This window comes from Struthio camelus, chromosome 2, assembly GCF_040807025.1.
Source record: "Struthio camelus isolate bStrCam1 chromosome 2, bStrCam1.hap1, whole genome shotgun sequence".
NCBI lineage: Eukaryota > Metazoa > Chordata > Aves > Struthioniformes > Struthionidae > Struthio > Struthio camelus.
Window position 1 is genome coordinate 96,858,828 of NC_090943.1, and position 25,218 is coordinate 96,884,045.

Genomic DNA, 25,218 nt, shown 5'->3' on the forward strand with positions numbered 1-25,218 from the left:
TGAAACTGAGTCAGCAAAGAACCTTTGGGGAATTTCAGGTTCAAAACACCCAGCAGCAGAGTGAAGTGAATAGAAAACTTTGTGATGTTGTCTGAGTTCTCCTCGCAACACAATAGTACATTGTCTGGGGAAAGTGTAAGAACACTCCTTTGCAGATAGGGGATCTTGGCAGAAGTACCTTTTCTAATGGCCACATTTCATGCACAAGCTAAACGCATCAGTTAAAACTCCTACTCTTTCTGAATTTTTCCTCTAATAAGAAAAAGTCACTATTTCTTAAAATCACATGCATGATAAGGTTTCCAGAAATGTGAACTGTGGGCTGAACATTTGGTAATTCTCCATTAAAAACATTAGTACTTGTAAAAGCAATGTTTGAAAAAAATAATATATGTGTTAAAAAAAACACACACGTGCACACACATACACACACAAAACTTGCAGTTGTTTCAGTTGCAAAGCTCTAGCTCTCCTCTCTTTGGGAGGATTGCAGACTGGCACCTCAGTCATGCAGGTGTCAAGGAAGTTAATTCATCTGGCAAGAAGCTGGGTCGCGGTGACAAGATTTATCTGTGCTTTCTGGCGCACGCTTACTCAAATCGAGTTTACCCAGCCTACGCTAAGCAGGATGAGGTACCTCTGAAAATAGGAGCCATGCACCTTTCATCAAGCTTATTCTGTGTGGCTGCTTGCGCGCGTACGAAGCACGGTGCTCCCTTTGCACACGCCAAACCATCGGTTTAAAAACCCTGCGCGCGCCCTTTTTCTCCCGGTGTCCCAGGACACCGTCCCCAGTTTTAGCGATCCCCTTCCTATGCTTTGCGGGGTGCGAGCGAGAACGCTTTAACCCGCTTCGCTTCCCGCCTCTTCTTTCCCTGCAGAAGACGAGGCGAGGCGCCGCGGGAGGACGCACAGCCCCCCCCGCCTTAACCAACTCGACGCTCGGCGGCCGTCGGAAGAAGCCATCCCGCAGCGGGCGGGGCGGGCCGCGCCGCCCCCTTCCCAACCGCCCCCACCCGACTCCCGCCACTTCCCCAACGGCCTCTTCTACCCCGCCGCCTCCCCCCAACCCCCGCCCTATAACGGCCCAGCCGGCCGCGCGCCGGCCGTTGGCGGCAAGCCCCGCCCCCAACCCCGCCCCGTTCTGCCGCCGCCCGCGCCCGCGCGCCCCCCGGCGGCCCGGCGCGGGCGCAGGTGGCGGCGGCGGCGGCGGGGGGGGCTCGCGCGCGCGCGCGGGCGCGCGGGCGCGGCGGAGATGCAGCATGGCAGAGACGCCCGGCGCCCCGCACCGCACCACGGGCTCCACCCTGCTGCAGCCGCTGAGCGCCCTGCTGGGCATCCCCCTGGACCAGGTAGGGCCGGGGCCGGGGCGGCCGGCCGGCAGGCGTGGGCTGCCCGGACAGCCGGGCGCCGGCAGCGTGTTCTAGCCAAAAAAAAAAAAAAAAAAAAAAAAAGAAAGCAAAAGAAAGAAGCCCGGGGGCCGCGAGGGCCGGGGGGTGGGGGGGGTTGAACGCGGGCCGGCCCGCCGCGGCTTATCGCATGGAGGCTGCTTCTCGTCCTGCTGGAAGTGCTTTATTTTGTTCCCGGCTGCTCCCGTCGGCTGCTCTTGCCGAAATTCCCTGCTGCTCGTGATGCTGTCCGGCGCGGCGTTGCACGGGCTGGGAGAAAGTTTCAAGTGCTCAAGTCGCTCAGTGGCTTCAGCTGCTTGCCGCTTTCTGGCCAGCTGGTTGGGAATGCGTGATGCGTGAGGGGGCTCTGTTTTATGAGAAAATCATTCAGCTCAGGCACTGCTCTTAACGGTTTACGGGTCTGTAGAAGGGAGACGCAGAAGTGTCTTCCAGCGTAGCCCGAGCGCCCGCTGGAAATGCAAGGCGCATGTCCAGAAGCATGTAAAACAGCCAGGCACACATAAAATAAAGGAGTCTTACGGGCCGGCAAGGTTGTACAAAATGCTTAACAGTGTAAATCCATTTTTGACAATGTTGTTGTCTGATCTTTGAGATGCGCCTAGTTAACCAGCCAGAGAAAAATGTTGCTTTTTTTTTTCCTCCTCCTCCTCCCCCCCCCCCCATGCCCATCATCCCTTTGCCGAAGCATGCGTGCACCTGCTGCCCTTCCTGCATTCTTTCAGCCACGAGGAAGTCGGGTCTGGAAGCGTGCGCTGACCAGAAAAGTCTCCTCCAAACTATTAGGAAGCTGAGCTGTGCACTGAGAAACTGTGGCAGCAGAGACGTTGGGCGTACAAACCAGCGCGAGGCCGAGACTGATGTGCTCTCTGCTCTTTGCAGAGAGGCTGGCGCTGTGTGTCATTTCTTACTACTGTTTGTTTTTCAAAGTTGAATAAGAAACATGTCATTAACTATGGAAAGATTCAACTCCCAAAGCATGCTGATTTTAACTGATAGTGCCCTTTTTAACAGGAAGTAGTTTATAATGTGAAATTTGTAGCTTTTTGTTGTTGTTCTTAACAGATTTCTTACTCACTACTCACATAAGGGCTTATTTTGATCTATAAAGTAATATTTTAATTTAGGAGAAGAGGTATGAATGGTGTTAGTTTCTTTTCTGAGGTATTCTGTGCCACAATTCATGAAGACAGAAGCACTAAAGGAACCATGAACAGCAAATGTTTGCTGTTCCAGCTTGTTTGCAGCAGCCTAGCATATATATACAGTGTTAGGCTGACTCGGTCACCGGTCAGTGAATACTTGACAAATTAGGATTTCTTTTTTCCAAGTTTTCAAAAACTTGTCCTTCCATTCGGTCGCAATGCTACAAAGACAATGTTGCCTGTTGGGGGAAAATATTCTCCCTTTGCTGCTCTGGGCCTGAGGACCCTTTGCTGCATGGGGTTACGTGCTGGGGTTTTTGCCAGGGCCCCATCTCCCAGTTGCCCATGGCAGGTGCCTGCGTGCGTGTGGAGTTGTGAGGTGGGTGCAGGCAAGGGGCGCATGCGTGCCCCGCTGGCGGCGTGAAACACCGCGAGCTGAGGCGAGGTGGCCCTGTGGGAACGCTTGCCAGAGATCCTCGTGGTATTTCAGAAAAGCCACCTCGAAAAGTGGTTTTTCTTGTCTGAAAATCACTCCCCCCGCCCAGGGTCCTGCTTAATTGTCCCTGTCAGATTTTAATATTGCTCTTTAACACACTGTCGCCTCCTGGCCACTGCAGTGAGCTGGGCTGTGTCCGGGACTGCTGCTCCCTCGAAGGAGGAGACACCTAGATAGTTGCGTGCAAGCCTTGTGCCTCTGCTGTGTCCTCGTGCGACATGAGTTTCAACTCTGACCCATAATGCTAACACCTTCAGAAACAAAGCAGAAACGTTTCCAACCTTTGTGCTAAATGGGAGCTTGTTTGCTGGGTAGAGTTGGTCACCTGCTTCGTTAGGATGGGAGGAGACTCTTGTCGATGGAGAGGACAGATGATCCCTCGGCCCTCTGTGCTGAACGAAGCTCTGTGGGGAGAGAACAAGTATTTTGCTACATATAAATCCTACAAGTCGTGAGGATTTGTTTTACGCGTGTCCCTCATTACAAGGTTCATGGGCTCTCCCTGTCTCTCACATGGTAGCTAGGCTGGATCAGAGGAGATGGTCTTTGGTTTGTCACCGCTTGTTGGTGTCACCATGCTTGGCCTCTTGGACCTGGACACCTAAATCTCACTTCTGTCCGTATGCCTGGTGTTTCCTGGTGTATCAGAAAGGCATAGAAGTGCCTAGAAAACATGTGGCAAAGGCACGCAGATGGAGTGTAGACCCTCTAAATCACAGCTGTACCTCAACGCTGCACGCTACCTCCGCGTTGCGTGCACAGGCGACTTGGCAGCTCTCTTACGCAGAGAGTCTGCCATGAGAGGCTTTAAGGTCTATGAAAAAGATGAGGAGAAGAAGCTGAGCTGGAGGTCTGAAGAATAAAAGTAGTAAGCGGTACCTTTTTACAGCAGGGGAGGAAAAGCTATAGCAGTGGAGGATGGAAAAATGTTTGTCCTTTCGTAAGCAGCTATTGTGTGTCACTAACTGTAGGAAGCATAGATGGATATGAAAATGTCATTTTTCGTGCTGGTTGTTTTCTTCATTTTAAAAATTATGACTTAGTTTTAAAAACGGTTCAGAGCTCCAGAGGGTATAATGCCTTAGCTGCGCTGTGTAATTGGCAGACTGTTCACATTTTATTTACTAGACAGTGTATTAACAGGAGAAAATAACTATGTTTTCTGCTTTACACGCTAGAACAATCACCATGTCTCGGTGTGACTTTACATCTCTTTAGATAACTTACGTATGTAAATATAAATCATGGATGATTTATTTTTGAATTTAACGTTGACATTCTATTTTTTAAGAAGGGCTATATTCAGTAACAAGATTAATGAGCTCAAAAGAGGATGAAAAGACTATTTGTGTTCAATTCATCCTCATATCCCAGGAAAGCAGACTTTGAAGTTTAGCTGACTTTTGTTCTAAAAATATCTGCCTAGGTCAATGACATACCTCCAGCAACATTTGGAAAGGGAGGGGTTTTTTGTTTTTTGTTTTTTGTTTTTTTTTGGTCTTGTCACATATGCCCAAATCACTGATTCTGGGACTTCGTCCCTCCAGTACTCTTGCTGCATCATTTGGCAAAATACAATTTTTTATTATGTATGCCCCAAATCACTGATTTGGGGACATTGTTCTCTAGAATAAATCAGTGAGAAATGTTAAGTTAAAGATTAAACTTGAAATAGTGTCATTTCTGTAAACAAAATGCATGTATGTGTAAATATAGTGAAGAAATAAATATGGTATTTAAAGCTATGTTAAAAGTACTTTTAAGGGGGTCATTTATCCACGTGGAGTTTTTACCATGCCTTCCTAAGCTCTAGGCATCTCTAAAAGTTTTCTCAATCCAAAGAGTTAAAACACTTGATAGAAAAAGTTTTGCTTCTCAAGATTGTTCTGCTGCACAGTGCACTTAATATCCTAGGTTACCTATTGCCTTGGAAGTGACTGCCCAATTGCAAGTCTTCAACTGCACTATGACAAACCTTACGTTTTAACAAGCCTTACCCAGACCTACGTCTAAGAGTGCCGAGATTGTTGACTTTCAAGGAAATATGTTATCTTTTCAAGGACTGCCTCGCTAAAAAATGTCGTATGAGCATCTTCTCGTGTTTATATCAGAGAGTTTCAACTTCGGTGTCTTCATTGATGAAGCATGCTGTGTTGCCCCAAAAGGGGGATGGGAGAAGTACATTTAAATTTAATTTTGGATGTATTGGCTGCTAATTGCACACCTTATTTTTCCTTTTAATCTTTTTTCTGGAGCTGGTCTGCATGTTTATGTCTTGGCAACAGTTTAAATCAAACACTTGCTCTGTGAGGGGACTGTAGGGCAAATATCTGAGTCTCAGAATAGTTTAGGTATTAGGCGTCTCTTCCCACTATTCCTTGAGTTTGAATAGCTCTCTCCCACAAGCATCCTGATGAATTGGTGGAGAAAAAAAAGAAAAAAAAAAAGAGAGATAAACATTTACAAAGTGGTATTAGGTTGCCAAAGCCAACTCAACTTTGGTGCTTTCTGATTTTGAGTATCCAGAGCTTGTCAATTTTTTATCATTAAAGAAAGCATTAGCTTTTTACTGTAATGCCATGAAGGGCATAGCAGTTTATTTAAAGAATCAAGTATGGAGGCATAACCTTGCTGGTCCAGTTGAGGGTCCCCAATTAAATGGGTGCCCTGTGAGCAGGGCACAGTTCACGGTGTTTGCAGGCAGCACAGTTCTTCTGTGTATTTACAGCAAAGGCTGTAACTCTTCTAACTTGACTCACCTGCTCCTACAGGGGGTAGGATCCTGCATGTTGTTGAGACAGACCTGAAATGGAGGTGTAGTAGCTTCCAAATAATAAGGCTATGTCTAAAGCATGTCTTTCTGTTCAGGTTAATTACTATTACCAATTGTAATAATACATTTTTTCCTCTGTCTTGGAAACATGTGCTGCCTTTTTCAATGTGTTCTCTCTCAGTTGGGCATTACAATCTTGGACATCGTGGCTGATGTCTTGATATTATGCATGTAAATATTTCCACATCCTTTCATGCCTTGAAAACAAAGTCTGTCCTAGTAAGTTTTTCATTTGGCAAGGGACAAAACTGCAACTGGAATCAGTGCTTGCCATTTTCCCCATTTTAAGCACTTTCCTTTTCATTTGTGTTAAATGAGATCTGGAAAAATAAACGTTAAGAGTTCTGCATAGAATTTCCTGAAACTTTCTCTGCACATTAATCATGCCAGGACTAATTTAGTGGTGCCCTGAAGCTATTTGGAGACAGTATGAGGTTGTGATGAAGAATCTCAGACTCCAGAGTGGGGGTCAAGGCAGTGAGCACATTGCTGGCTATTTGCTTTCAGGGAAGACCCTGATGCTCAGGATTTCCCGTGTGCTGGCCTGCCTGGTGGTGCGTAGTGCCCTGGCTGATCCTCGCCCCCCTGGTACAGCTCGCGTGAATGGGCAGCTCTCAAGGTCAACTTGCCAAAGTGTGGATGATGCTGATAATCCCTGGGCAGGGGAGGCTGCTGTGCTGGGCTTGGCATCAGCACAGAGGTGAATCCAACCTTCTGTACGTGTCTAAAGCTGGACAAAATCAACTGAAAGATCTAATAGCAGCAGGCTGTGTTTCTCCTTGGAGTGAACCCCCCCACCCCCCGTGGATGCTTGGATGACCTCTCAGTGGATGACCCAATATTTCCGGGTAACCTTGAGGGTACCAAACCACAAGTCTCCTGGATGCTCAGGTAGTCTAGTGAGAATATTTAAGGAGGGTTTCTAGAAAGTCCAGCTTGATCTTAAAACGACAGCCTAGTACATAGATTACCATTGCCCTTCGCTGTCAGTGGGAGTGTTTATGTTAACGCGGCAGTCAGAGCAGGGGTGCGCTTGGGGAATGAATCCCCTGATCACCCCCCAGTTAGCACGCTCTATTTCACAGGCGAAGCAGCCCCAGAGCATCTGCCCGGGGTTGCTTTCAGATGACGTTAAGCCAAAGGATGCGCTCCGGGAGCCTGTAGTACTGCGCTGCTGGCGGGCATCCAGGCCACAGCACCAGCGTAAAGCTGAAGTGACACCCTCCAGACCATGTGTAATGCACGTGTGGGGTCCTCAGCATGAGCTGGTTCGCTCTGCAGATCCGCTTCTACCGGGCCGCGCTACATGCTAGACACAGCCAAAATCTTTGACATTCATGTAGTGCTTTCTTCAGAGCGTAGCACTGGTCAGGCTTGTTTGGTTACTTTTGGGAGGTGGAATCCAGCCTGTGCTCTATCGGGTGTTCAGCTGGGTTGGTTGCTTGTGGATCTGTAAACAGGGAGAGCTGCACTTTCAGAAAAATGACCAAGGGGAAACCTTTTGGTTGCGTCCCCCTCAGAGCAAGGTGGGATTTGATCATCTTCCCTTTTTACAATCTTAATTTGTCAAGTTCATTTTCCCGGCTGAAGGCACTTTAACAGCTTTGTGGAATTGTAGATGAGCACCGAAGCAAAAACAAAAGCACAAACAATAGTTTCTGACAAAAATGTTTAAAAAAATTTTTTTTTGGCTACTTAAAATATGTTGCATGCTGAGTGGAGTTTTGTGGGAAAACTTTTTACTGTGTTTGAGGCTTCCCTCACAACAGGAAAATTTCTATCCTGAATTAGGTTAAAAACCAACAACAACAACCTCCATGATGTGAGTAAACAGAAATGTATTTTTTAATCAAATAAATTGAAACATCCTAAATTTCCAAATAGTTTGCTCTCAGTCATTCCATTTTGTTAAAAATCCAAATGAGATATCATTTTTAACCTAAAACTTGTATATTAACTGGAGAGCTTTACCAGCTTGGAAAATTTCTGTCACTTTTTTTTCTTTTTGAACAAAGAAATGATAGTCTTTCTCTGACAACTAGAAGGAAAGTTAGTCGATCAGTCTGTCTATAGTGTGGGTGTCACTATGCTGCCTGGTCCTAGACGAAACAAATAGTAAGTATTAGAACAGTTCTTCATCCTTGGCCTCCACAGAATTAAACTCCCTCTTTCAGGATGCTTTGTCTAGGTGAGGTTTGAGGGCTCTGAATATTTACCTGGTGTTTCTAGGTTGCTGGATAATAGGAATCCTGCATATGTCCACTGCGCGTGTCCTCGTGCGGATGAACTCGGCATGGGACCACAGTGCGTGGGATCCTTTCTGGGGATGAGTAAGCTACCTAGATGACTTATACAAGGGCAGATACACCTGAGTGCATGTATCTGCCTGGAAAGTTCTGGACAAAAATATGGCAATCCTATGAAATAGCAACTTTAAAAGGCATTGTTGGTGATCACCAGATTGTATGCTGCAGAATTCCAGCTCCATGAGTTAGGCAGGCTGGAAACATCCAGGAGGGACAAGGGAGAAAGGAAAATAATCCTCTAGGTTGCAGTATTTTGGATTAAATGCAAATTATTTAAAAAAAAAAAAAAGAAAAAGAAAAAAAAGAAAATAGCAATTTCAAGCCCGGAAAGAAACTTCAGCTGCTGGCTTTTGTGCACAGGATGATCACTTGCTCCTCCTACACGCCCTGGTCTTGTGACAAAAGCTCTAATTGGAGTTGAGCAATTTCTTCATTTGTGGTTTCTTGTTGGAGTGTAGTTTGGCATGGGTATGTAGATAGGGCCGGAATGGGGAAGGCAGAATGATCTGACCCAAGACATTTGAGGACCCACACCCCCAACATTTCTAGAATAACTTTCATTCTTGTTTTTATGTTGCTATGTATGGGGAGGCGAGTAAACTTTTTTTAAGTACAGTTGCGTAAAAAAGATTTAATAACTCTTATACCTGACTTAAATGACATTAAAAGCTAGTGAAAGTAGGTTTTTCCTTGCTATCATATCAAGGGAGTGTAAAAGAATAGTCCAGTATTGACTCTGTTTATCTTTCGTGTGCACACAGAGAGGGCAGTTGCAAATCACTGACTCTTAAGCTTTGCAGTAAGTATTTACACCAGCAAATTCCAACTTGTAGATCAATGATTCATCTGTTTGAAAGAGAGATATTTTTAGAGTTACTTTGTTCGCTCACAAGCACTGCTATTTCTCAGTTTATTAAGTTACTTTACGTTTACACATTTTACGCTGCAGGCTTTCTCAGAAAGTTCTGCAAACTGTGCTGTACTGAGGATGAGGAGAAACAAGTGTAGACAGATGATTTGGAGACTGTGATTTGGAAGTTAAAGGACTTACTCTTTCAATTAAAAGCAGTTTTTGAGGGCAGTGTCCTATATCCGCAGTGAGTTGTAGGCACTGTTAGCACCCATGGTTGTTTATGCCTTTGTGTGTATTTTTGTGTTCATGCTAATTCTCTTGAGGCAAAAAATTGTGGTCTGGAGTTGCCACAGCAACAATAACACTACACTCAGTGTATGTTTTTTTTGTATATTTTATAGCAGTATGTTGAAAGTGTAGGCATATTGCTCTGATACATTGTGAAATATGATAGACTACTAAGAGTGGAAACATTTGTTTGTTTTTTATTCAGAAAATGTATCTTTATTTTAGTGTTACTTTTAATACTACTTCTCTGCTGGGCACTGGTTCCTGATTGCAAGCCTGCAACTGAAGAGAAGGAAATGGGGTCAGAAGTTTGGGAAAAGAAGGTTTTAGAGAGGTTCTACTGATGCTAAACAAGAAATAAAATCAGGATTAGAACAAAGAATGGTCTGGGATAGAAGGCAAAGGAGGACATAATTATGTTTCTGTCCTGTTGTTGTTGCACAAGTTAATTGAAAGATAGCTGTTAGCTGTTCTTCTTTGCTGTGAAACAAGAATGAAGATACAAACAGGATAAATAGAAAAAGTATAAGGTAGACTTCTTTCCTTAAATATATAAAAGCAAAGTGAGGGAATTGGCTGTTTACTTTAGAAATGTGACTGTTAAGAGGGGTCATGGTGAAAGCAGATAAGTGAGTGCATCTAGGCCTTCTTCACATGGAGAAGCACTGGGGGATAGAAGGGAAGAGAAAAATGTGGTAATATTGACAGGCTGCAGATTCAGGAGTGATTAGAATGAAGATCTCTCTCATGCAGTCCGTAACCGGACCGTGAATCTCATTTCAACAGGACGCTGCGAAGGCCAAGGACTTGGCCAGAGCTAGCGAGGACTTGGATGTTTATCCAAAAAAACATGACTATCCAGACTATAACACTTAATCGCTTAAAAGAGAAGGCTTTGGAAGTACATACTCCTTTGCCTGCTTCTTTCAGGGCCTGCCGAGGAGGCTGCTGGCGGTCGTGCCTCCCCGGCGTCCCTGGGGCTTGCGGGGCCAGGTGGCTGCTGGCGGTCCCACACGCGGCTCCTTCCTCCTGGGCGAGTGGGTCTGTCGGTGCTAGCCTCTGCTCCGCTCCGCGCGGCCCGGCTCTGTGCCAGATGCTTCGCTGGAGTTTCCTTCCGGGGGATAGGGTGGGAAGTGGCACATCTCCGTGTGGGTCAGTCAGCCTCTGGGAGGGCTCACCTGCCCGGCGTCCCACACGCAAAGAGCCCAACCTACGACAACCTGTCTATTAGTTATATATAAAATAACTGGCCCCTAATACGCTTCGTCATGTGTTTTTCTCTTAGTTGTCATCTTGTCTGCCCGACCTGCTTTTTTAACTGGTTACTTTATCCATAGGCTGAGTGTTTCCTCTGAGTTTGGTTCGTGCTGTGTCTCTTTAATGCTGTATCTGCATGCTGTCTTTGATGCGATATCGCAGGTGCCTGGTGTGGTCTTCCTTAGTCCTTTGAGAGGGTTCCGACATCTTGATCATTAGTCTGTTATCTAGCTTCATATCAGTCGTATGTTTTAAGCGTGCCAGTACCTCAGCTGCCTGACCGTTGAACTTCCTGTTTTTCAGGCCTATGTAGAGTGCTGCCAGGCTGTAAATTAGATGTATTTCAGGGCTCAAATAATTATTAGGAGGAAACTGATTCCATATCTGCATCGTCTTTTTTCCTTTCCCTGACACTTAAGTTTCTGAACATCATCACTGTTCAGGGCACCCTACCAGACCAGTTTAGGAGACAACCTGACTGGCAGGTCAGGAGTCAGATCTTTGCAATTGGTTCAGCTTTATTTTTGCAAGCACTGCACACACGTTGCCACTGGCTGGAGGGAGACCATGGCCTCGTTTCTTTGCTGGAGGGTGGAAGTCTTGGCTCGCGCGCCGGAGAGGCCTTCAGCAGCCGGCGGGGACCCATGCTTCTGGTCCAAGCCCTCGTCTGGGCTGAAGCACGTGCTCCCCTTTGCTCAGGCGCCACGTGTTACCTTGTGACAGAAAGAAATAGAGATGGAAATAAATTTGGCAGGCCAGTTGTGCCAATCATGCAATGTCCTATTTCTTTTAAAGCATTTTTTTTAATGGTATTTTTTTGGTATAAAGGGCTTATTTAAAGGGAAAACTCTAGTTATTTATGCAACTTAACAATTTTTGAATTTCTTTCCCCTAGCTGTGTTCATGTTCATGATGTATTTTGAGGAAAGGTAGTGTGGAGTTTGTGGAATTCTGTTGCTATGCTTTTTTTCTTGAACAATAAATTGGCTCTCACTAGGTAATGGAAGCATCAGTTTAATAATTCTAAAATGTAAGGGCATTCTCCCCCCCCCCCCCCTTGAACCATTGAAGAGGAAAAATCGAGGTTTATTCCTATGACCTAATGATTGCTGTCCTTTGTAAAGGAAAGCAATTAAAGTTTTTGCTATTGCTGGTAGCATGGGAAAAATAAAATACCACATTTAAGTAGTGTAAGAGTGTGTATATGTGTGTGCTTTCTTTCCTCATATGGCAGTTATCTTTGGAAAATTTCAACGTTGGTGTCCGAATTTCTATCACGCTACAAATAGAGGTATGGAGCTGTACTGGGAGGTATACAAACCAGGCAGCCCTGTTTTAAATGAAGCAGGGAAATAAAAAGAAAGTCTGTTTTCCTTAAACTTAGTAAAATGTAAGTTTCTCATTTCTTCTTAACTTTCCTTTTCTTTATTCTGATTCACCAACTGACACTTGCTCATGCTGCGCGTTTTCCTGCTGGTTTTTGTTTTGTTTTGGTTGCCAAGTTTGAGAACTAGGAAACCCTTCTGGGGTGGGGGGACGAGGTAGCAAGCCTCTAGCATTCATTCAGGGCATGCTTTTTCAGAAAGATACCAGTGATTTCCAGATATTTAAATTCAGTGTCAGTTGAGATATTTGATTTATCGGAAGTCCTGAGTGCTTGCCGTCTCCAAATCGCTTGTTTTCAACTGTGTCTGAAGTCAAGCACCTACAATTAGGCATGCTCCAAAGTTCAGCTCCCAAAGGTATTTGCTGTAGGTGTAAGGTGCTTGTAATACTGGCACAACTGAACAGCCAGCTACACTCCTGTCATTCTTGTATGGTTTGAGATCCAAAATAAATGATTGCAGAGTTTGAGCATGCTGCACTTTCTAAGCAGAAGTAGGGAGAGAAAAAAGCCAAAATAGGATATCATAGCGGCTTCTCTTCCTGCCGCAGTACTGCAGAGGTTAAAAACTAAGTCTGCAGCCCCCATGAATGAAGGTTAGACAAACATATTAAACATCATGGGGCAATAATTTTACTGTTGAACTGTAGAACAATGGGGAAGAGCAATATTTTATGAGTGTGAAATCTCATGACTGTGAAAGCAAATGTCTTGCTTTGTGTCTGCTTGTGCAGACACAAGGGCTGCAGGTAACTGCAGAATGTAAAGTTTTCATTGTTTACCGAAACAAAGAAAGTGAGTTGCTAACTGTTATGTTTGCAAAGATAATTGCCTAAATATGAACTGGACATGTGACTGCACGGTCAAATAAATGGCTCCAGCTAGAGGGTACTACTGCAAAAGGTGGTTTCTGCTTGTGTTCCCTCTCCTGGCATCATGTTCCTGTTTCCTCCCTTGTGAAAAAATATCAGTTGTGCAGCTGCACATGTTGATTTGGCTGAAAATTAACCCTACAAATAAAAAGGTCGACTTGCAGTCGATTTGCAGTCGCTTTAGCTCTAAAATCTTCCTGGGCTAAAGGGGGTGGGGAAGAAGGCAACCTGTAGGCAGTGGCACTGAAGGAAGGTGGAAAACTCATTGCCTTCTTGTGAGTATAGAGCTGGGCTTCATGGCAGACTTTTCCCTGGCCCTTACTGGTGGCTTCCCAAAACCTTTGTGTATCTTCTTTTCCCTGCAAAGGAGAATTCATATGGAAAGGTAGTAGTACCTCTTTTAGTAAATGCTGTGCCCTTTGGTGGTGGAAAGGGCATGGTCATGGTGGCACCTTGCGGTGAGTGCCCCATATTTTGCTAGGTGGGAGTATGGGCAGAAGGATGTAGATCTTCACCTGTCTGTGCCCATGGACCCTGAAGTGGTTTTTAAGCGCATCTGAAAACATTTTCTTCAGTGTTTGATAGAGTTCTCCTCTTCCTCTGTTAGTGCTGTTACTGAGTGTTTTGGAGATGCAAAGCTACTTAAACAGGGAAGAGGACAGGAAGAACTGAGGTTTGCAGTGCCTTTTGCTTGCAGAAGCAGGAAACTGTGTTTGACTACACCCATTAGACAGGAACGTTGTTAACCTAAAATTCTTGTGCTATAGATGCTAGTAATTTTTTTTTTTTTTAAAGAAGTGCTTCATGATTGGCACTCAGTTTTTTTCTGTTCTACTTCAAGCGCTTGAAGTGGGCTTGTTTTATTGCAGAATACCTTCTTGTGAAAGATTATGCCATTTTTAGGTGTCTTTAAGTGGTAATCCAAAAAGTGGAGTACCATAAAAATGTCACCTCTTACACCTAAATGGAAGTCCTATTTCATAGTCTGAAGTTTCCTTTTCTGTTAATGCATGTAGTATGGGTCCTTTTTATTTTCATCAGTCTACAGCAGACCTTTCTATATCTAAGCTTATCCATCTAGATTTCTCTTTTAGTCAGTAGAAAGACATGTTTTTGACATGTTTCTTAGGATTAGATGAACTGCAGCCTAGGATTGCCCTTTTTTCCACCCCGTTGATGATAAAAGGAATATAGATAGACTAGCTCAGATATCAACATCATCGTTTGGATAGATAAATTCTATCCCTATCTTGAGCAAAGCCCTTTTGTGCTGTTTTAAAGCATATCCTGATAAACTAAATTCAGTGCTCTTGTTTTAGAGTGCCCTGGCACTGAGAGCATCATTTTAGTGTTTAATGCATGATGTTCCAGATTTTAGATGTGCAAGGACCTAAAAAATTCTTGTATATTACCATTGCCATGTTTGAAAGATTTAGTCTTTGATCAAGTCACTTTATTCAGAGGATGATGTGCTTAAATTTAACACAGGGTTGACAGTTTCTACAGAGTGTGTGTGTGTGAACAACTTTCTTTTGGTTTATAGTAACTGGTAAAGTTGGCACTTTCTTTTCTCTATTGATGTTTGTTCCTTTACTGGCTGCTATCATAGGGATAACAGTGAACAAAACTGCTCTGTTTGTATTGGTGTGTATTTTTAAAGACCGCAAACACATTTTTCTATAGAAAAGGAACTGAAAACAGAATTGCACAGACATTGCAATAAGAATAATGGGGCAAGTTATTTTAGACTTGCCAGTTCCCGTTCTAGTGAAGGATTGCAGGGTGTAATTGCTAGAGCAGGTAGCACTTGAGGTTTGGAAACTGGAGCTAGATCACGCCTGATCCAACCTGTCCCTGCACATGGAGCCTGCTTTCTTTCTCTTGCGGACCGGTGCCTGTAGCAGATGAGGTGGTAGTACTGGAGGAGCAGGGGCTAGGCGAGTCTTTGGAGAGGTCCCATGAAAACAACAGTTTGGGTTTGGGTGTGTTTATCAGCTATGAAAAAACTATTTGGGAGCAATAGCTGTTATCCAGGAAATCATTTCTAGGAAAGGGATGGGTGACTGGTCCATTTAATGGCACAAGATATGCTGTGAAACTTGAGGCTTCAGGCAGGAGCCTGAGCCCTGCAGGAGGTGAAGCAAGGGGGAGCAGCGCTGTGGTGGTGGTATCCCTGCCTTGGGAGATCGCTGGGGCGCCAGGGACTTTCAGAGAAGTCTTTGCAGGCACTGACCCCTCTGCTTTGGTGTGTTTTACTCTTCTGGAGTTATTCTCCTTGTTTCTGTGCATTTCTTCTTCAGCGTTTCTCTCCTACCTTTAAGTATACTTAGATCAAGTCTCCAAGTGGGTCCACTTCAAGAAGAGCTGGAGTGAAGTGAAAATGTGCTGGTAAGGTAGATATGTTCCCTTGGCATCCGTATAAATCTGATGCTTAAGCAAAGAGGGTAGGACATAAAAGATGCCATCTTTCCAGTGAGAAGTAAGTTCAAGATCCCAGTGACTTCTGGATTATTATTATTTTTTTTTTTTTTGGTAAAAGCAGGGGTGATAGTCCTAATTCTTTTCACTGTCAAAATTCCTGTTTGAATAACTACATTTCACTCTTCTCTTCCTTTGTTCATTAAAATATCCTCCATATCTTGACCTGTTCACTGTAGTTCTGCTTTCAGATAACTGCCATATTGTAGCATGAGATGCAGTAGCTGCACAGAGGTATGTGAAGTTATTCTGAAGCCCCCTTGGATGAAAGGTGCTATAATTAGTGTGCTACCTCACCGCTGTACAGTCTGGAGAAATGAGGCAGCTCACATACCAAATGAAAGGCATTCTGCTTTAAAAATATCCTGAATGACTGAAGGATCCAGCTTGTCTGATTTTTACTTCTTTTATAGGTAGTGTTTACTGTTGACTATCCCAGGTACAAAGAAATTTCATCATGCTGTGTTTTGGTATTACTCTCTCACTGGGAGAACAGTAATGACTGGGTTACGGGTAGTGGCAGAACATCACTGCACATAAATGATCACTACTTAAACATCTGTTCAACGTACAGAGCAGTTACAGTTCAATGTAAGAGTTGACAGCAAGCTAAAGCTTTGTTTGGATCGGGTCCCTGTGTTAAATTTATCAGCCGTCAAAGGTATGGGTGTGTAACTTCGCATTATGTTGTAGAATTGACTTTTCAAGCTTGCTTTTTACTTAAGTGTTTTCCTTTTTAAACTTTTGATGACTCAGGGTTTAATCTGTTCTACAGCTATATTTGTGTGTCCTGATAGTGATTATTCTGCTAGTGGCTTCATAGAGGTAATCCAGAAAGAACATCTGTTTCAAGTTTATAGTCTAAATCATGGAAGGATATTTGACCCTGTAAGTAGGGAAACAGCAGAATTTACCCATGAAAACAACACAACAGGCCAAAGTACTGTCAAGTTGGCAAATTCTGCTTTACCAACTCCACATTCAGGACAACAGCAACTAACCAAGCCAGGGCTATGAGAACTTAGTTGTGTTTCTGAAGAGGAAAATCATCTTAAATTAGTCATGTGTATACTCCTCTCTCGTAAGAGTATTTCTCAGAGTTCTGTTCTCAAATCTTTGTGTTTGCCCCCTCAAAACCTTTCACAGAACTCCTAAAACACAAGTTCAGAGAAATGAATTGTTTCAGTATAATGATGGGGGAGATTTGGCTTTCCATCACTGTTTCTCTAATTTAAGTGAATTTGTCTCCTGTCTGATCCATGCTGTTGGCAATTCACAGTGCCTGGATGTAAACAGAAAATAGAGCATTTCGCAAGTTGCAGTTTATTCTGATTTCTTCTCAAATACTTATTTGTGCTGGTTCTTGGTGAGTGAGTTCTGTGCAAGGAGATATCACTATAGGCTGTAAGGGGAGCTACACAGGTGAATGTTACAATTATTAATTTCCTTCATGGAAGCCTAAGTCAAAATTCTGCTAACAGTGGGGAAACTTCACATGATTTCTGGGATGATCTCCCTACTTTTTAGAGTGTTTGTCACCTCCCTGCATAGAGTTAACGATCTCTGCAGAGAATAATTGTCCTTAGGGCTCATAAAAATAGTCTGGGAGATCAAAATATTTTGCAAAATTCCAGTAAGTATCAGATATCTTTGAGATGATCTGGTAAAGAATACTCCATCTCTTATTCTTAACACACCCATTTCACTTAACACAATCTGGATGTTGCGAAATGCTGTCAGGACAGCAGCTCTGTTTTTCAGCATCAAAGCAGAAATGTCTTCAGCAAGGTGAATTTAAGCGTGCTTGCTTGCTACGTATCTATGGTTGTGTGTGCAAAATAACTATTAAATAGAGAAAACAAGTTATTACACTTTTGCAGTTCTTGCATTTGCTTTGCCAAAAAAAAATAAAAATAAAAAAAGACCATAATCCTGTAAGATGAGGCTGATCTATGGCTAGGGGAATATTTTATTGTGGGATTCCCCTTTCAAAATGTTTTGACATGAATGAGAAGGACTTGCTGTTGCTGTTACTAATTTCTGTTAATATGGTCCCTTGTGCTTTTCTGAGTGCTGAAAACAGCTGTTTGGTAATCTGTTAAATTAGCGAAGAGAGTACTTATTTCAATTTACAGGTTAAAAACTGTGTTACAATCTCCTAAACTAAGGCCCAGTAACAACTTAAGCAGTTAGCATTGAGTATCTTGACCATGTGCTAGGATATAGTGTGCCTAACACTGAGGTACCCTGGAAGCACTGCTGTTTGCATGCTCTCTTTGCTGAGCGGATGAAATAGAGATTTCCAGCCTTCCTCTATGATTTGGCCAGTAAGCACAAAGCCTGAAATAAAAGTTCAGGTGTCTTCTGTGATTTCAATAATCTGAGGACAGTTTGCATCATCAGCTACCTGTTGAAGCAGGCATGGACCTGCGTGCTAGCTGGGAATATTCTGCAGCCTGGCTGCACTTGTATCTCCACCTACCGAGACAAACAAACGTGCAGCATGCCTACCTTAGTCTAAGGGATGCGCGTTGTGGAGGACACATCTGTACCTCATCATCAAATAAGTGACAAGTTATCAATGTGAATTTATCATGTCCATTTTCAGAGTGAATAAAAAGTAACTCAAATTAATAGAGTTAATAGGAATTTTACTTACAGAGGGACTGTCTGTTTAGGACAGACTTAATTGCCATTTGGAGTTTGGAGAGGACTGTGTGGTCAGTTTGGTACATCCTCCTAGATTTTTGGAAAGTGAGATCAGCTTTTCTGCAAGTATAAGGGAGGAAAAAAATGGTAAAGGAAAAGCAAAGTATTTTTGTGGTCAGAGTAGAATGCAGGATATTTCTTGCTGATACTTAACTGTAAGGAAAATGTTAAAAGCACTGAAAATAGCAGACTACTTACTTGAACTTACTTATTGTCTGTGCTTAGGGTGTGATCTGGTAACCCTCAAATGCCTATTACCACTCCTTTAAGTGGGGAGATTTGCAGATGGTAGGATTGTGGGATGAGTGGAATGACACTTCCTGAAGTGGGTGATCAGTAGCCTACCCTGACCTAGGGAAAGCAGTAACCAAGAATATTTGTAATGATTTAGTGAAATGGTGTAAAGCCAGGGACACCTCCTCCTATATTTTCTGTTTTCCATTCTAAGAACTTCTAGCTAAAAAAACATTTTCCATTTTTCTCCTTTTAAGGTTTTTATGTTTTTTCACAATGATTTTTCAGTGCTACCACAAAACACATTCATCTCTCTCCTTCTGGAAGTGTGATCCATGGCTTTCCTGTTACAGGAATGTGACAAATTGCTACCTTTTTTTCCTCCTGAACATGGAGGTAGTTTGTCCCCAAAACAAAAGCTGATAAGTGTTCCCACTCTGTTATTGATGGTGGGCTCATTTCCTCCAAATGCTGAGATTTTTACAAATGTTGAGGCATGTTTCTGATGCTGGGATCTTGAACTTTTATTTTATGCCTTGCCAAATGGCTGTTGCCCTTTAAGTGTCCACCTGCAGAGCGTTAATGGGACCCAATACAAGACAGAACAAGAAATGGCTGTGGTTTTCTTCTGAGAATGGTTAGGTAGTTGAAGAGGTGACTTTCCCACATCATTTGCCCTTGCTGTTCATAAAGAGGTGACAGAAAAGGTGACTCCAGAAGCCAAGACGTTATTGTTTCCTCCTCTTTCTACAGTCTCAGTCCACATTTTCCAAGCTGATATCACCCTACTAAAAATGGGAGAAGATGCAAAGGCTTCATGAAGATGGAGCCTAACCTTTTATGTCCTTTGAGGGCTTTGATTTTAGCATTAAAAGCGTAAGAGAGTCTCAAAACCATTATGTGTGGTTATTCTTGTGCCAGCATGATAGCTGCTTGGTCAATTGGTTTGACCTGATTACTGCCCTTGTATAAAACTCAGATTTGCAGGCTAAACATCACTTTGAATTATTGCTACTACAGAATTTGAACGGATAAAAGAGGGAAGTAAGGTTTAATTTTTCTTCTTCGTTTACACTCTGCATTTAGATGCTCTGGATCTGTCTGGCTTTTTAAAGCCAAGCCTATCAGATATTGAGGACTTCTTTAGCCAGACAACAGTAACAAGCAATCCAGCTGGGCTGGAGCTACTCCAGATTTTCTCTCTCTGCAGGAGGGCAGATACCTCACTTTTGCACTGCAGGGCTGCCTTCCCCTGGCTGTGACTCAGACTCAAGGCTTCAGGGTGTCAGTGCGGCCTGGTGATGAACCTGGCTCTCTGACCTCCGGAGTTTAATCATGGAAAATGAAAGGAAGATGGTATCTTTCCAACCTTTGTTTTGGCAACGTGTCATGTGCTCTGATTCCTAATTTTATTACATCTTACTTTTTAGAGCATGGAAGAAAATGGCTGTGTAGAAAGCAAAGGTGTGTCTCTTCTGCTGGCAAATTTGAAACGTCCTGTGGAAGAAAGGTTCAAAGGCAGCACTGGATGGATGTGACTAGATAAAAAATGTGGGTTATAAATGACTTAAATAGTTGTGGGTCAGAATGAAAAGGGTTAATTTGCAGATAATTTATTTTCTTTTTCCAAGCTATTTTTATGTGGACACCATTCATCAAAGTTCAAAAGTCCTCAATTTACTGCTTACAAAGTGTTTTTTAGCAACAGTGGAAATAACCAAAAGAGAATAATGTGAACTTTTTCCCCTTTGCAAAGGGAAGGGGAGGAAAGTGTGACCATAACTTCTGTTGTGATTCAGCACAGCATTTCTTGAAATCTTGGGGATCTGCTTACTTAATTACCTCAAATATGTGTAATAAAGAATAAAATTCCCCTTAAATGGAATGCAGTGCAGTCCCTGTCAAATGAACTAGCAGTGTGTGTGTGAGAGAGAGAGAATGCGTGCATTTACTATGTTACATGTGAGTAAGGAAAGAGAGGTGATAATAAAATGAAAAACCATCACATGCCTCTTTTATGCTGTAGAGGACAGACCAAATCTGATCTGGTACCAAAATTAGTGCTCACTTTTAAATACAGAGTTCTACCTTCTAGGTAGAATAAATTTTAATAGCAGTTAGAGAGGAGTCCCCCAGTTTTACTGATGTCTGATATTTGACTTGCATTGAGGCCCAGCTCCAGGGCTGGGAACCTAAGAAACAACTTCCCTCCCCTCTGTTTGTGACAGTTTCAAGTTAAGAAAAGATTTGTGCCTGATTTGTTTAAGCTTTCGACTTGGCTCAGTTAGGCTCATAAGGGATTGTTTTGTAGAAATATTCTTCTGTGATTACTCAACACCCCTGAAAGCTGATTTTGTAGTCGGCTATGTGCTAGACTTTGCATTGAGCTCTGTACAGCTAAATCTTCAGACCATGAAAAAAATGGAAAATCAGAAGTCTTCTTGGTGTGCTCAGATTCTAGATGCAGATTTAGAGGTGGATAAATACAAGTAGTGAAGTTTATGCCAATTTTTTTGCAACAAGTACCAAATACTTAGTGGATGACAGAAAGGTTTTATCGATAATTATTATATTTACCTGTTTTTCTTGTTCATTGGTGTCCTTTCCCCAACACCGCTGCTGATGAATCCTTTATAACCAATCAAGTTGTTTGTAATGGGTAAATGTAATATAGTATAAATACACTTCCTATACAAGCTGTTAATGTTATTTTCTCCAGTAATATTATGGAAAAAAAAAACTCATGGCTTGCTGCTTTGCTTCTACCTTATGAGGTTTAAAAAGCAGGAGCCAGCACATTCATATTTGGCATGCTGTTGTATGCAGTTCAAGAAGAAGGTGTCACAAGCCGAAGCATGGACGACAGTTTTTTTGTGGGAGAGAATCCAAAAGACTATAGTTCTAAAAAGTGACAAGCCTTAATGATAAACAAAATAAAACAAACAGTGTATTGCATTTAGGGGTAGTGTTGCCTGTCAGCCGAACATGGACATGGGAGAAAGGAAGTTGGAGAACTGCAGAAGAGCTTTGGTTGTTGCCCTTGGGAAAGGAGGAGCAGCAGAGGCATGAATCTTCTCAGCCAGTGAATGAAAGTCTTCTCTTTCTGCATTTCTAATTGCATTTTAGTTATTTATTTATTTATTTATTACATCTGGGAGTTCATCTTCCAAGCAGTGCATTGAGTACAGCCTTCTCACTCCTCTAGTGCTATTGTGGTCATGTAATGGTCAAAGGACGTTCAAGAATCCTGATGTTCATTTGTGCCTCTTTGACACTGTCACTTGTTGCTTATGGTTCCTGAAGGAAGGTTAATCTTTAGGTTTTTGAATCAGATCTCTAATTTTAATAGCATGTTGTGACAACTGTTACTGTGCAAGCTACTTACTTTTGTACTGAATTAAGCTAGAAAGTGGAAACTAGAAGGTTGAGATTATTGCTTGCTAAATAAATAGGGTCTGCGGTGTTTGGCTTCTCTGCAGAAACAACCCTGAAAAATTGAAAGCAGAATGAAGTGTAAGGCTAGGGTGTACTTTTGCTTTTATCCTGGTATAAGGATTTACCCTAGTTCCTGCAAAAGCAGCACAGAGAAGAAATTGTCTCAGTTAATTTGCACAACAACATGAAGATGTGATTGTAGTGTGGCCAGTGTACTTGTGCTACCTTTAACACAGGTAGAACAGGAAACAGATGCCTAGTGGAAGCAATAGTATTGGCTAGCAACTGAGTATGTACACAAGGCTGCTATGATGTTGTATATACTGTGCTAAAGTCTCTGCTGCTTACTTTCTGCTGCTATGGTTACCTGTCTTAGCTATATGAATGCTGTTTTGAGTGTCAGCCATGGGATCTTACACTTTGATTTTACTGTGTGTCTATACCCCTGAAGTCCCAGCACATTTAACATCTCAGATTTAATGTACAATAACTGAATAAAAGTCAAAAGAAAAAGGTTGCTTTTCTTGATGCTTTTTTACTGGTATTAACCTTCCATGAATCATGCTGCACAGAATAGGATATTGTCTTTTAAACAATCAACCACATGGACCTTTTTGGATGGGCTGGGTGCTCTTTCCTTCTCTCTCCATACTGGATCCAAGGGCTTCTGCGTACCACAAAGCTGAGCTCCATTGCACGTACCAATATGACCGTAAGTGGGAGCAGGTTGAGGGGGGATTTAGGTTCGCTGAATTCTCATTTGGTGCATCCGTCAGTCTTCACCACTTGCATAAAAAGGATACAGTCAGAACAGTCTTGCTGGGAAAATACTCTCCTCAGCCATTTTTGCTGTAAGTCTGGCTACAGGAGGGAGGGGGAGAGGGAGGAGTTAGTACTTTGGGAGTAACTGCATTGTAGTAGGCCAAGTGACAGTTTAGGATTTGTGCTATAGCTTCTGGGTTTTGCAAAACCAGTGCAATTTTGCTCTCTTCCTTTCTAAATCTTTCCTCAAGTCTTTGCACTGATAAAAGGAATTGTGTTATTCAAATAAGGCTTAAAGTACTGTCACGGTGGGAAATTTTGAATTATTTGCTTTTGCGTATAGCTCTGTGATATCTTTGGTTTATAAATGCTGGTAGTTTACAAGAGCAAGAAAGAGAAGGTATTATTCCTGACCTAAAGCGCTCAAATCCAGCCTGTTTAAATGACTGTTATTGCCTTGCATTATTGCTGACATCACAGGAATAAAGGAACTGCAACAATGTAGCTAAGAAATCTGTAATAGAAGCTTTTGCCTGAACAGCACCAAGTTGGATATAGTCCACCAGAGTTAAAGCAATTCGGGGCTGTGCTGTCTTATTAAACACATGGTAAATGTTTTTGACGTGAAGCTTCGTTGAATCCAACAATCTCTGGACAGCCAGTGTGTCAGAGGATTTCCTAGTGAGATAGATCACCCTATCCTGGAATGATAGCTTTGGCTAATCCTCTAATCCAAGCATTTACTTAAATATTTCGCTCTGTTTAGGGCTTTGTTCAGTCTAGGATGAGTTCCTGCCAGAGACCTCACCTCAGAGCAAAAAAAAAAAAAAAAAGGGGGGGGGGGAGGGGAGGGGGGTAAAAAACAAAACAAACTGCAGCCGAATAAAGTGAGTCTAACTTCATAGCTGTAGGGCCCTGCTGGGCTCATGGCAGTGGTATCCCAATGCCACACTGCTCTGCTAGTGGCAGCTCCTGAGCTCTGCTGTTCCTCTGAATTTGGTGACTTTTGCTGAGGCTTTCAAAGAGAAAACTTCCAAAAGGCAATTTGGTGTGGGTTTTGCTCCGAGGACACCAAAGCTTCTGCTTGTCGTCGTGTCTGATAGGAGCAGCTTCTAGCCAGAGGCTGCTGGTCTTCCACATGCATGTACCTGCCTTATGCTCCCTTCTCTGCAGGGCAGGCAAGAGCTGCACAGAGCCCCCCTGCCCTGCTGCGAGCTGGAGCCGGCCCTTGCTCCTGTCTGAAGCCTCCGGCAGCCACATGCTTATTTAATCCCTTGTGTTAGCGGACAAAAGTTAGCACTGGCTCACAAGTGAGGATTCTAAGAAAAAAGACAAAAGATGAATTTCCTTTTTTCCTTCCCCCTTTGTTGGCTCCACTCTTCGTTGTTCTGAGAACAAAGACACTCCTTCCCCCTCCTCCCTACCAAAGAATCACAGCAATTTTTTGTTTTGTTTTTTCTTTTACAGATCAATTTTGTAGCCTGTCAGCTGTTTGCCCTTTTCGCTGCTTTTTGGTTTCGTATTTATTTGGGTCCCAGTCATGCCAGTTCTGCTGTTCGCCATGCATTTGCCACCCTCTTTGGAATATACTTTGCTGTCTTCTGCTTTGGGTGGTGAGTATTTAATCATCAAGCAGACAAGGCTTGAGTAGAAATATTTTTAAAGTTCGTATCAGGTTTTCTGGATTACTTCTTTTTAATCTTGAGGCAATTGCAATCCTGAAAAAAAAAGCCAAAAATTCCTACCAATGTAACCACCCCAAACCCTCAAACAAAGTGAAATGAGTCATGAAAGCGTTTGAAAGTGAAATATTTAATCTATAATGTGTTTATTTCTGGCAGTTAAAGCCACCAGCCTGCTGTGAGGATATTGGCATTGGAAAAGAGGCATCCAGTCTGGATGTGCACTTTGAGCTAAACTGCTCTTTCTCTGAATCAAACACATTGACAGCATCTCGTCAATAAGTGTTAATCTATGTTGAATGTTTATGCTTTAAAAATGTCATTGTGATAATCCATGTTTACTGATATCCTGATAAGATATAGCATTTATGTCATTTGTGTGGAAAAATATTCCCTCCATCTATACTGTCAGCCCCTCCAGGTTACTTAGAAGTTTCTTAAATATTCACTTTGTTGTCTTCAAGGTATTCCATACATCTTTTTGTCCTGGTGATGATGAACTATGGCATTATGAACATGGCGAGTATTGCAAACATCCACAGGTGAGCTTATGTGGCTGCAAGTACAGGTCTGCTCCTCTGGACAGCTTCCCTCCTTTCATCAGGCATGAGGTTTTTTTTAGTACCTTCTTCTCTTCTCTCTTGCCTTTCTTTCCTAGTTACTTGCATACTTTCCTAGTTCTGTTCATTCAGTTACAGAATCTGCTATAATCTAATTTTGAGCTTTTTGCATTGATACATTACATTTCACTGTGAAATTACTGTTCCCCAAAGTAGGTTTTTGTAGGTTTAGCAATTCATACCCATGCCTCTGATTTCTTAAACTTCATGAAGTCATATTGCACTTGGTATTGGGTCCTTGAGGATGGCTTTGTAGTCCTTTTTAATATGTTTTCCCTCTTACTGTATGGCCTTTAGGTATTTTCCAGTTACTCTCGAGTTAGGCAGTTCAGTCAAGGTCACTGGCAGCTTAACTTTGTGATCTATGAAATAAGTATTGCGTTTGTCACTGGGCTTTGAGCCTGAAAAAGTGGCAAGTACCAGACATATCTTTGCTTCGAAGGTTTGCAACATCATCA

At 42.8% G+C, this 25,218-nt stretch overlaps 1 protein-coding gene across 3 annotated transcripts in view; it reads left to right on the forward strand.

The window, feature by feature from the left end:
- Nucleotides 1–1,220: 1,220 nt before the first annotated feature.
- The window catches only part of MBOAT1 (membrane bound O-acyltransferase domain containing 1), a 58,603-nt gene continuing 34,605 nt past the window's right edge, over nt 1,221–25,218 (forward strand). Inside the window, exons 1-3 of one of the 3 annotated variants that reach the window (XM_068931693.1) lie at nt 1,221–1,352; nt 23,926–24,071; nt 24,605–24,682. In XM_068931693.1, coding sequence (XP_068787794.1) covers nt 1,263–1,352; nt 23,926–24,071; nt 24,605–24,682 — 314 coding nt within the window. In that variant the 5' untranslated portion in view covers nt 1,221–1,262. Of the gene's footprint in view, nt 1,353–23,925; nt 24,072–24,604; nt 24,745–25,218 lie in introns of all 3 variants that reach the window. The other 2 variants (XM_068931692.1, XM_068931694.1) reach the window with 2 other exon arrangements.